Genomic DNA, 13,170 nt, shown 5'->3' with positions numbered 1-13,170 from the left:
CATTTCCCCTACGAAAGTGTGATTCTCTAATAATAACACTACTAATTATCTTGTCTCACTCTGTCCCCCACATTGGAGTGCAGTGGTGCAATCCTAGCTCACTGCAGCCTCGAACCTCTAGGCTTAAGCAATCCTCCCAAGTAGCTGGACTACAAGCATGAACCACCATGCTGGCTAGTTTTTTAATTTTTTGTAGAGATAGGGTCTTGCTATGTTGTCTAGGCTGGTCTGGAACTGCTGGTCTGGAACTCCTGGCCTCAAGCTATCCTCCCACTTCAGCTTCCCAAAGCACTGAGATCACACCCAGACTGTTTATTGCTATTATTCATGCAGCTCTGTTTGAACTTCTCACCTTTCCCTGGACTATGCCTTCTTATAGCCACACTCCTGTGCATATGTTACTCTCTCTCTCTCTTTAATACGAAGGAAGTAGTGAAATATAATGGTTAAGGGCCTGGGCTCTGGAGCCAACTGTCTGGGTTCAGTCCAGCCTCCCCATTCATTAGGAACATGATGCTGAGCAAGTTACTTAACTTCTCTCAACCTCAGTTTCTACAAGTCTATAGTGGACATAATAACTGTGCCTACCTCTAAGGATAACTGTCAGGTTTAAATTAGATAACCATGCCCAAAAGCAGGTACTATTCACATTTAGGCCAGGACAATTCTTCATTGTGCAGGATTGTACCAAGCACTGTAGGACATTAAGCATCACTGGGTCCTCCCACTGAATGTCTTATGTCTGAATGTCACTGCAACATTCCCCACTACTGCAACAACTAAAAAAGCTCCCACAGCCGGGCGTGGTGGCTCACACCTATAATCCCAGCACTTTGGGAGGCCGAGGCGAGTGGATCACGAGGTCAGGAGATCGAGACCATACCGGCTAACAAGGTGAAACCCCGTCTCTACTAAAAATACAAAAAATTAGCCGGGCGTGGTTGCAGGCACCTGTAGTCCCAGCTACTTGGGAGGCTGAGGCAGGAGAATGGTGTGAACCCTGGAGGCACAGCTTGCAGTGAGTCGAGATCACGCCACTGCCCTCCAGCCTGGGCGACAGAGCAAGATTCCGTCTCAAAAAAAAACAAATACACAAAAAATAAACAAAATAAATAAAAAAGCTCCCACGGTCCAGGCACAATGGCTCATGCCTGTAATCCCAACACTTTGGGAGGCCGAGGCAGGCGGATCACCTGAGGTTGGGAGCTCGAGACCAGCCTGATCATCATGTAGAAACCCATCTCTACTAAAAATACAAAATTAGCCAGGCATGGTGGTGCATGCCTGTACACCCAGCTACTCGGGAGGCTGAGGCAGGAGAATTGCTTGAACCCGAGAGGCGGAGGTTGCGGTGAGCCGCGATCACGCCATTGCACTCCATCGCACTCCAATGCACTTCAATCCAAGATTGAAACTCCATCTCAAAAAAAAAAAACCTCCCACGACCAATTTCCAAATATTCGCTGTTCCTGAGGGCATGAACAAGGATAAGGGGAGGTGAGGAAAGCATCGCAACCCATGTTTGAGAATCACTTAGCTAATACATATAGAGCACTAAAAAGAGTGTCTGACATGTACCAAACCTCATATATGTGCTATTATATCGTTATTATTATTATTTTTGAGACAGAGTCTCACTCTGTCACCCAGGCTGGAGTGTAGTGGCGGGATCTCTACTCACTGCAACTTCTGCCTCCTGGGTTCAAGTGATTCTCCTGCCTCAGCCTCCCGAGTAGCTGGGACTACAGCGCATGTCACCACACCCACCTCTAATTTTGTGTTTTTAGTAGAGATGGGGTTTCACCATGTTGGCCAGGCTGGTCTGGAACTCCTGACCTCAGGTGATTCTCTCGCCTCGGCCTTCCAAAAGTGCTGAGATTACAGGCATGAGCCACTGCGCCCAGCCAATTTGCTATTATATTATTATTAATGTCCTTTCCTCTTTGCCCTACAAAGTTTTCCTTCAAGGTCTAACACAGGGCAAGTGCTTTATGATTCTCCTGAATAAGACGTAACTGCACCCTCCTGCCAGCTCTCACAACTCCAGATTCTATTCTGAGTAAAGCCATCCCTCACTGTAATTTACTGTTTCTATCTTCCCCACAGGCAGCAAGCTCGAGCAAGATAAACTTTTCCTCCCCACTGCCCATTTCTGGACACATGCATAGTAGATGCTCAATAATTAGTAAAAGATGCAAGGTACAATAAAGAATACGGGCTGGGCGTGGTGGCTCACGCCTGTAATCCCAGCACTTTAGGAGGCAAAGGCTGGAGGATCACCTGAGCTCAGGAGTTTGAGACCAGCCTGGACAACATAGTGAGACCCCATCTCTACAAAAAATCAAAAAATTATGCCATCTGGCATGGTGGCACAAGCCTGTGGTCCCAGTTATTCAGGAGGCTGAGGCAGGAGAATTCCCTGAGCCCGAGAGGTGAAGCTGCAGTGAGCACTGATCACACCACTGCACTGTAGCCTGGGTGACAAAGTGAGACCCTGTCTCAAAAAAAGAAAGAAAGAAAGAAAACAATCTGCAGTGAAATAAAGCCCCCTCCCTACCTTTTCTCAAACAATGGGCACACCTGGCCAGGCGCAGTGGCTCATGCCTGTAATCCCAGCACTTTGGGAGGCCGAGATGGGTGGATCACCTGAGGTCAGGAGTTCGAGATCAGCCTGGCCAACATCATGAAACCCCGTCTCTACTAAAAATACAAAAATTAGCCAGGCGTGGGACACGCACCTGTAATCCCAGCTACTCAGGAGGCAGAGGCAGGAGAATAACTTGAACTCAGGAGGGGGAGGTTGCAGTGAGCTGAGATGGCGCCACTGCACTCCAGCCAGGGGGAAAGAGTGAGACTTCGTCTCAAAAAAACAAACAAACAAAAATGGGAACATCTCTTGGACTATCCACTCCCAGTGGAAGCAGTCTGTTTGGTCTTTCCATCTGAGCCTAGGAGAGAGACTTGTGTGCAGTATGTACTGAATCAACACACAGTGAATCAACACACGGTGAATAAACGTCAAGTTGAGGAGTTACATGAAATGGTTGCCAGTGCATGTTATTTTTTATAATTTAACTTATCCTCAAAAAATGGTTTAGGCCAGGCGTGGTGGCTCACACCAGTAATCCTAGCGCTTTGGGAAGCCAAGATGGGAGGATCACTTGAGGTCAGAAATTTGAGATCAACCTGGGCAACATAGTGCAACCTTGTCTCTAAAAAAAAAAATTTTTTTTTTAATTAGCCAGGCATGGTGGCACATGCCTATAGTTCCAGTTACTTGGGAGGCTGAGGCAAGAGGACTGCTTGAACCCAGAGTTTGAGGCTGCAGTGAACTCTGATGGTATCACTGCATTCCAGCTTGGGCAGCAGAATGAGGAATGAGACCCTGTCTCAAAAAAAAAAAAAAAAGGTTTAAGTCTCCACTGAGACCAGCCTATCTTCCTCAGCTGACATAAAATCCACTAAAACAATGTTTTCCAGATCTGTTTCGTTCTCTTACACCTATACTATAATACGTTTTTTTCCAGATATAAGGATCCGTTGGCTATTCCTTCATACTCTCAAAATTCACTGTAAATTTCTTTTTACAGTTTATTGTTTGGTACAAAACAGGCTCTTTAACTCTTTGAATAAACATCTCACAGACTCGTGCTCCTAGATTACAAAAAGTCAAAGCCAATTTTCTTTGACACTGGGCCCTTGACTCTGAGATTCAAGTCACTATAACAGAAACTGGAGTTGTTGTATCTTATGTTCTGGAAGGTACCTCAACAAAGACATGTTAAGAACTGGTTAAAACTTCTAGCATTTAAAAAGATCCATCTTGTCTTCCAGTGCCTATGGATAATAATAAAAAGGGAATCCCAGAGATCTGCTATTGAGTTAGAGAAGAGCTACTGCAATAAGATCCACTCTTTTAAGTTCCAAAAGGAAACTTGAGGCCAGGTGTGGTGGCTCACAGGTATAATCACAGCACTTTGGGAGGCCAAGACTGGAAAACCCATTATGCCCAGGAATTTGAATTTGAGACCTGCCTGGCAACACACAGTGAGATCCCATCTCTACAATTTTTTTTTTAAACAAAATTTGCGGGGCGTGGTGGCTCGCGCCTGTAGTCCTAGCGACTCGAGAGGCGAGAGGATCGCTTGAGTGCTGGAGTTCGAGGCTGCAGTGAGCTATGATCGAGCCACTGCACTGTAGCCTGGGCAACAGAGAGAGACCCTGTTTCAAAAGAAAAAACAAAGAGAAAGAAAGAAAAGAAAAAGGAAACTTATAGCCCAGCCAGAGGAGGAAAAACAACACCCAAAATCAGCAAGTGTTCAAGACAGCCCGGCACCCAGCTGAGACTCCCGCTGATGTGATCAGGAGGAGTTCGGGGCTTGCTCTTTTGCCGAGGGTATTTGCTGTCCATGCGTGCCCCGCCCACCTGAGTGCCCCACGCAAGTTCGGTGACCTCTGCCCAGCCGAGAGCAGGGGATGGTCCCGCGGCCAGGGCCCCGCGCGGCTCACCCTCCACGGCGTGGTTCACCTCTTGGATGAACAGCTGCAGCTTCATCACCAGGGTGGCTGCGTGGCCATCCGCCTTCCCAGACGCCGCCTCCTTGGAGCCGGCCCTGAAGGCCGCATTGATCCACTCCTTCACGTCGAAGTCGTCTGCCAGGAACTTGGAGAAGTCCATGGCGGAACTGTCTCAGACCTGTCGTCCAGGACTTAAGAGTTGGCTCCAGGCGGCAACGGGGATGCAGAAGCGAGCGAGCCTGCGAGAGCACCAAGGCTAGCCTCCGAGGCGAACCCCAGAAACGCCAGGACGGGTAGCTTGCCCCTTTGCGCTTCCCTGCTCAGCCCACTCAGGTTGGGGCTGGGAATGACCCTCGCCGCCCGCCGTTCTTCTTCCGGAAGTAGTTGGCCGTTACCATAGCGACTGCAGGCGTCCGGAGCGCTGAGCAGAGCTGGGTGCGGGAGAAACGCCCCGGACTGAGAGCTCCCGGCACCGACAAACATCCCACGTCTGCTAACATTTGCCGAGGATTAAACTATGTGCTTACTATAAAGCCCTGACATACATTAGCGCATTTACGCGGTGGCTCGCGCCTGTAATCCCAGCTCTTTAGGAAGCTGATGCGGGAGAATCGCTTGAGGCCAGGAGTTCAAGGACAGCCTGGGCAACAGTGGAGCGCAGTGGGCAGCAATGGAGTGCAATTGAACGATCTCTGCTCACTGCAGCCTCAAATTCCTGGGCAATTGAATGATCTCAGCTCACTGCAGCCTCAAATTTCTGGGCTCAAGCGATCCTCCCACCTCAGCCTCCAGAGTAGCTGGGACTATAGGCGCGCGACAACACGCCCGGCTATTTCTTTCTCTTTTTTTCTTTCTTTCTTTCTTTTTTTTTTTTTTTTTTTTTCTGAGAAGGAGTCTTGCTCTGTCGCCCAGGTTGGAGTGAAGTGACGCGATCTCGGCTCACTGCAACCTCGGCCTCCCGGGTTCAATTGAGTCTCTTGCCTCAGCCTCCCGAGTAGCTGGGATTACAGGCGCGTGCCACCACGCCCGGCTACTTTTTGTATTATTAGTAGAGACGGGGTTTCACCGCGTTGGCCAGGCTGGCCTCAAACTCCCAACCTCAGGTGATCCGCCCGCCTCGGCTTCCCAAAGTGCTGGGATCACAGGCGTGAGTCACCGCGCCTGGCCTAATTATTTTCTTAATGATGTGTTTTGAGGTGCAGACCTTTTAAAATTTGTTAAGTTCCTTATCACCTTTTTTTTTTATGGCTCATGCTTTTGGTGTTGCGGCTAAGAAATCTGTGCATAACCCATAATCACAAACAATTTCTCAGCCTGGGCAACACAGGAAGACCCCGTATCTGCAAAAAATTTAAAAATTGGCTGAGTGTGGTGGCGCACACCTGTAGTCTCAGCTGCTCGAGAGGCTGGGGTGAGAGGATTGCCTGAGCCCAGGAGGTCGAGGCTGCAGTGAGCTGTGATCATGCCACTGCACTCCAGCCTGGGTGACAGAGCGAGAACCTGTCTCGAAAAGAAAAGAAGAAAAGATAGGGGAAGGTATGAGGGTATTCTTTAGGTTCTAAGGTTTTATGTTGTTTCAAGAGTGGGACCAACCCAAGGGGGAGGACAAGATGTAATCCTTGGGAACCCTACAAGGGACAGTTTTCCAGGCTGGCCGGCCATTGGGGTATGAGTGGCTGGCTGCTATCTCCATGCCTGATAGCCACTGGTTTTTCATTGGCATCTCCCTTGGTTTGTCTCATTCTTCTGGGTTGAGTAGGTTTTAACTGGGGTAACCCTTCTGCTAGGAGTCCCAATTATTTGGGGGGAGGGGAGAGCAGGGAAGAGGAGAGGAGGGGAGCAATGTAGGGAGGGGAGACGAGGGGAGGTGAGGGGAGCAATCTGATAGTGTAAGTCCTCTTACTTTGTTCTTGTTAAAAATTTAGGCCAGACGCAGTGGCTCACGCCTGTAATACCAGCACTTTGGGAGGCCGAGGCAGGCGGATGACGAGGTCAGGAGTTTGAGACCAGCCTGACCAACATGGTCAAACCCCATCTCTACTAATAATACAAAAATTAGCTGGGCATGGTGGCACGCGCCTGTAATCCCAGCCACTCAGGAGGCAGAGGCAGGAGAATCGCTTGAACCTGGGGGGCGGAGGTTGCAGTGAACCAAGATCCACCACTGCACTCCAGCCTGGGCAACAGTCCGAGACTCCATCTTGAAAAAAAAAAAAAAAACTCCTGCTGGGATTTTGACAGGGATTATGTTGAACTGTTGAATTAATTGTTGGATTAATTTTAGGAGAATTGCCATCATGACAATATTGACTCTTCCAATCCATAACATGAAACACCTCTTCATTTATTTAGATGAGAATTTTTCAGCCTTGGCACTATTGAGCCCAGATAATTTTTAGTTATGGGGGCTGTCCTATGCATTGTAAGATATTTTGCAGCATCCCTGGCCACTACCCATTAGGAGCAACATCCTCTCCAAGTTGTGATAACCAAAAATCTGTCCACACAGTGCCAAGTGTCCCCTAGTAGGAATCACCCCTGGGGATTTAGATCTGATTTAGATTTTCTTTAATTTCTCTCAGCAATATTTTGTAGTTTTCATTGTATAATATAAGTCTTGCACTTATTTTGTTAAATTTATTTATTTATAAGTATTTCCTTTTCCGGGTGCAGTGGCTCATGCCTGTAATCCCAGCACTTTGGGAGGCCGGGGCAGGCGGATCACAAGGTCAGGAGTTCGACGCGAGACCAGCCTGCCCAACATGGTAAAACCCTGTCTCTACTGAAAATACAAAAATAGCCTGGCGTGGTGGTGTGCACCTGTAATCCCAGCTACTCAGGAGGCTGAGGCAGGAGAACTGCTTGAACCCTGGAGGCAAAGGTTGCAGTGAACAGAGATCGGGCCACTGTTATCCAGCCTGGGTGACAGAGTGAGACTCCGTCTCAAAAAATAAATAAATAAAATAAGTATTTCCTTTTAATGCTACCATGAATGGAATTTTCTTAATTTTCATAGTTTCTTGTTACAGAAAAATGATTTTGTGTGTGTGTGTGTGACAGAGTCTTGCTTTGTCACACAGGCTGGAGTACAGCAGGGCAATCTCAGCTCACTGCAAGCTCGGTCTCCCAGATTAAAGCAATTCTCCTGCCACAGCCTCCCAAGTAGCTGGGATTATAGGCATGTCTCACCACACCCAGCTAATTTTTGTATTTTTCATAGAGACAGGGTTTTGCCATGTTGGCCAGGCTGGTTTTGAACTTCTGACTTCAGGTGATCCACCCGCCTCAGCCTCCCAAAGTACTGGGATTACAGGCATGAGCCACCACACTTAGCAACAATTGATTTTTATAGATTTGTCTTTTACCCTTTGACTGTTAAATTTGTTTTCTAGTTTGTGTGTGGGGGTGTTGTTTGGGATTTGTTTACATACAGGATCATGTCATCTGTGAATAGACACTTCCTTTTTCCTTTCCAATTTTTTTTGGGGGGGCGGGCGTGGGGGGACAGAGTTTTGCTTTTGTTGCCCAGGCTGGAGTGCAATGGCGCAATCTCGGCTCACTGCAACCTCCTTCTCCTGGGTTCAAGCGATTCTTCTGCCTCAGCCTTCCAAGTAACTGGGATTGGAGGTGCCCACCACCACACCCGGCTAATTTTTCATATTTTTACTAAAGACAGGGTTTCACCATGTTAGCCAAGCTGGTCTCGAACTCCTGACCTCAGGTGATCCACCTGCCTCTGTCTCCCAAAGTGCTGGATTACAGGCATGAGCCACCACACCCGGCCGGAAGTCCCTTTCTATTCCTAGTTTGTTGAGAGTTTTTTAGGATGTTGGATTTTGTTTTTTTTTTTTCTCTGCCAATTGAGATAATCACGTGGTTCTTGTCCATTCTATTCAAATGATATAGTAATAGATTTTAAGATGGCAAATGAATCTTGGGACCAGGCACAAAGTGCTGTAATCCTAGCACTTTGGGAGGCCAAGGCGACGGATAGCTTGAGGTCAGGAGTTCGCGACCAGCCTGGCCCAAATATGGTGAAACCCTGTCTTTACTAAAAATACAAAAATTAGCTGGGCATGATGGCACACACCTGTAATCCCAGCTACTCGAGAGGCTGAGGCAGGAGAATTGCTTGAACCCAGGAGGCGGAGATTGCAGTAGGTGGAGATCACGCCATTGCACTGCAGCCTGGATGACAGAGCAAGACTCCATCCCCCCCAAAAAAAAAATTGTCGGTTTTAGGCCAGGCGTGGTGGCTCACACCTGTAATCCCAGCACTTTGGGAGGCCGAATCACTTGAGGTTAGGCGTTCGAGACCAGCCTGGCCAACAGGGTGAAACCTCGTCTCTACTAAAAATACAAAAATTAGCCGGGCATGGTGGTGGGCACCTGTAATCCCAGCGACTTGGGACGCTGAGACAGGAGAATCGCTTGAATCCAGGAGGTGGAGGTTGCAGTGAGGTGAGATCACGCCACTGCACTGCAGCCTGGAGACAGAGCAAAACTTTGTCTAAAAAAAAAAAAAGTCTATTGTATGTGATATTAACATAGCCACTCCAGCTTTCTTATGATTACACTTGCATGGCTAATTTTTTTTTTTTTTTTTTTTTGTAGTCCCAGCTGCTAGGGAGGCTGAGGCAGGATCGCTTGAGCCTGGGAAGTGGAGGTTGGAGGGAGCCGTGATTGTACCACTGCACTGCAGCCAGGGCAGCAGAGCAAGACTCCATCTCAAAAATAATTGTCCATTTCATCCAAGTTGTATAATTTGTTGGCATAAAATTGTTCAAAGGATTCTCATATAGTCTTTTCTCATCCGTAGAATTGTGGTGACGTGTGCCTGTTCTTTCCTGACTTTGGTAATTTTTTTTTCCCTTGGTCAGTCTGCTGAGATTTGTGATTCTGTTGCTCTTTTAAAAGAACCAGCTGCAGGTCAGGTGCGGTGGCTCACACCTATAATCCCAGCACTTTGGGAGGCCAATACGGGCAGATCATCTGAGGTCAGGAGTTCGAGACCAGCCTGGCCAACATGGTGAAACCCTGTCTCTACTAAAAACACAAAAATTAGCTAGCTGTGGTGGTTGGCGCCTGTAATCCCAGCTACTCAGGAGGCTGAGGCAGGATAATTGCTTGAACCTGGGAGGCAGAGGTTGCAGTGAGCCGAGATCAGGCCACTGCACTCCAGCCTGGGTGATAGAGCAAGACTCTCTCTCAAAAAAACAAAATAAAACAAAAGAACCTATTTTGACTTTGTTAATTTTTTTTTCTATTCAACTTTGACTTCATTAATTTTTTTCTATTTTTCATTTTCTATTATTGATCTCTGTGCTAATCAGTTTCCTTCTTTCTTTGAATTCAGTTTGCTCTTTGGTATATTAAAGTAGAATCTTAGGTTACTGATTTGAAATACTTTATTTTCTTATATAGGCATCTAAAATTACTAATTTTTCCCTCATAATCTAATGGCTAGGAAAAAAAAAACAAAAAATAAAATTATAAAGCAAGACACTGTCTTTACAAAAAGTTAAAAAAAAATTATCTAGCCATGGTGGTTTGCACCTGTAGTTACAGCTACTCAAAAGTCTGAGAGGCCAGAGATCATTTGAGCCCAGGAATTTGAGGCTGCAGTGAGCTATAATAGTGCCACTGCACTCCAGCCTGTGTGACAGTGTGAGACGGCCTCTAAAAAAAATTTTCTCTGAGGCCGGGCGCGGTGGCTCACGCTTGTAATCCCACCACTTTGGGAGGCCGAAGCGGGTGGATCACCTGAGGTCAGGAGTTCATGACCAGCCTGGCCAATATGGTGAAACCCCGTCCGTCTCTACTAAAAATACAAAAACTAGCCGGGCGTGGTGGCAGGCACCTGTAGTCCCAGCTACTCAGGAGGCTGAGACTGGAGAATCACTTGAACCCAGGAGGCGGAGGTTGCAGTGAGCCAAGATCACACACGCCGTTGCACTCCAGCCTGAGCAACAGAGAAGACTCTGTCTCAAAAAAAAAAAAAATTCCTCTGAAGCATTGCTCTAGCTGTAATTCATAAATTTTGATGTTTTCATTTTTGTTTGATTCTAAATGTTTTTAAATTTTTCTTGTGACTCATTTAACCCATGGGTTACTTAGAAGCATGTTGTTTAATTTCCAAATAGTTGGGTATTTCTTGGATTTCCTGTTGTTGATTTCTAATTCAATTCCATGTGATTGGAAAACATACTTGGTATGATTTATATTCTTTTTTTTTTTTTTTTTTGAGACAGAGTCTCAGTCCATCTCCAGGCTGGAGTGCAGTGACACGATCTCGGCTCACTGCAACCTCCACCTCCCAGGTTCAAGCGATTCTCCTGCCTCAGCCTCCCAAGTAGCTGGGACTACAGGCACCTGCCACCACACCTGGCTTTTTTTTTTTTTTTTTTTTTTTTTTGAGACAGAGCCTTGCTCTGTGGCCCAGGCTGGAATGCAGTGGCATGATATCCATTCACTGCAAGCTCCGCCTTCTGGGTTCACGCCATTCTCTTGCCTCAGCCTCCCGAGTAGCTGGGACTACAGACACCCGCCACCATGCCCAGCTAATTTTTGTATTTTTAGTAGAGACAGGGTTTCACCGTGTTAGCCAGGATGGTCTCGATCTCCTGACCTCGTGATCCACCTGCCTTGGCCTCCCAAAGTGTTGGGATTACAGGCATGAGCCACCGCGCCTGGCCTACCCAGCTAATTTTTGTATTTTTGGTAAAGATGGGATTTCACCATGTTGGCCAGGATGGTCTCCATCTCTTGACTTTGTGATCCAGCCGCCTTGGCCTCCAAAAGTGCTGGGATTACAGGCGTGAGCCACCGCGCCCGGCTGGTTTATATTCTTTTATTATTTATAGAGATGGCATTCTTGCTTTGCTGCCAAGGTTGGTTTCAAAATTCCCTGGGGATTCAAGCAATCCCATCTCAGCCTCCCAAAGTGCTGGGATTGCAGGCCTGAGCCACCGTGCTCAGCCCTTAAATTCTTTTAAATTTATTGAGACTTGTTTTATGGCCTAGCATTGGTCTATCCTGAAGACTGTTCCATGTGCACTTGAAAATATGTATCTGCAGTCATTGGGTGGAGTGTCATATATATTTTAGCTACGTTAATAGTGTTGTTCAACTATTTTATATCCTTGTTGATTTTCTATGTAGTTGTTCTGTCATTACTGAAGGTAAGGTATTTAGATCTCCAATTATTATTATTTTTGAGACAGTCTTGCTCTGTCGCCCAGGCTGGAGTGCAGTGGCGTGATCTCAGCTCACTGCAACCTTGCCTTCTGCGTTCAGGTGATTCTCCTGCCTCAGCCTCCTGAGTAGCTGGGAGTATAGGCGCGTGCCACTATGCCCGGCTAATTTTTGTATTTTTTAGTAGAGATGGCGTTTCACCATGTTGGTCAGGCTGGTCTCGAACTCCTGACCTCGTGATTCACCCCCCACCCCTTGGCCTCCCAAAGTGCTGGGATTACAAGCGTGAGCCACCGCACTTGGCCCTATTATTTATTTATTTTTTTTGGAGACGGAGTTTGCACTTGTTGGCCAGGCTGGAGTGCAATGGTGCAATCTTGGCTCACCGCTACCTCCGCCTCCCAGGTTCAAGTGATTCTCCCACCTCAGCCTCCTGAGTAGCTGGGATTACAGGCATGCACCACCACACTCCAATAATAATTGGAGGCCAGGTACGGTGGCTCATGCCTGTAATCCCAGCACTTTGGGAGGCCGAGGTGGGTGGATCACGTGAGGTCAGGAGTTTGTGACCAGCCTGACCAACATTGAGAAACCCTGTCTCTACTAAAAATATAAAAATCAGCCAGGCATGGCGGTGGGTGCCTGTAATCCCAGCTACTCGGGAGACTGAGGCAGGAGAATCGCTTGAATCCAGGAGGTGGAGGTTGCAGTGAGGTGAGATCGCGCCACTGCACTGCAGCCTGGGAGACAGAGCAAGACTCTGTCTCAAAAAAAAAAAAAAAGAAAAGAAAAAAAGTCTTTTGTGTGATATTAACACAGCCACTCCAGCTTTCTTATTACTATTTGCATGGCTAATTTTTTATCCTTTACTTCCAACTGATTTGTGAACCTAAGTGTACCTTTTGCAGACAGCATAGAGGTGGAATTTGGTGGTGCTGGTGTTTTCAATCCAGTATGACAGTTTCCGCCTTTTTGGAGACAGGGTCTGGCTCTGCCACCCAGGCTGGAGTGCAGTGGTGTGATCATGTCTCACCACTGCCTCCTCTGCAACCTCTGCCTCCTGGGCTCAAGCCAACCTCCCACCTCAGCCTCCCAAGTAGCTGGGACTACAGGCATATGCCACCATTCCCAGGTAATTTTTTGTAGAGACAGGGGTCTCACTATGTTGCCCAGGGTGGTCTCAAACTCCTGGGCTCAAGCAATCCTCCCATCTCAGCTTCCCAAAGTGCTGGGATTACAGGCTCAAGCCACCACACGGTTTCCTCACAGCCTTTTGAGTTAAGGCAGGTAGTATTTCTATTTCCAAAAGAGGAAACTGAAGCTGAGATGAGGCTGTGCTGTAGAGAAACTTGAATGTTAGGGCAATTGATTTTACTTAATCCAAAAAGATATGCAGTACTAATTAAATATGGTTAGAGATGCAGTAGGGTCAGGCTAGGCATGGTGGCTCATGCCTGT

General features: G+C 47.3%; 1 protein-coding gene and 1 long non-coding RNA gene across 2 annotated transcripts in view; one reads left to right on the top strand and one right to left on the bottom strand.

Annotated features, from left to right (window-relative positions):
- LOC103889515 (conserved oligomeric Golgi complex subunit 7-like) overlaps positions 1–4,898 on the bottom strand; it is a 37,046-nt gene extending 32,148 nt beyond the window's left edge. The window contains 1 exon segment of the mRNA XM_024255854.3: positions 4,510–4,898. Coding sequence (XP_024111622.3) covers positions 4,510–4,678 — 169 coding nt within the window. The 5' untranslated portion in view covers positions 4,679–4,898.
- On the top strand, positions 4,877–9,728 carry LOC129048584 (uncharacterized). Its single transcript, XR_008511025.2, has 4 exons — positions 4,877–6,054; positions 6,444–6,509; positions 7,192–7,283; positions 9,133–9,728. It is a non-coding gene; the product is annotated as an uncharacterized LOC129048584 (long non-coding RNA).
- Positions 9,729–13,170: the final 3,442 nt, after the last annotated feature.

Source organism: Pongo abelii, chromosome 9 (assembly GCF_028885655.2).
Source record: "Pongo abelii isolate AG06213 chromosome 9, NHGRI_mPonAbe1-v2.0_pri, whole genome shotgun sequence".
Lineage (NCBI taxonomy): Eukaryota > Metazoa > Chordata > Mammalia > Primates > Hominidae > Pongo > Pongo abelii.
Note: the sequence above shows the minus strand (reverse complement) of the source record. Positions and strands in the feature narration are given on the sequence as shown.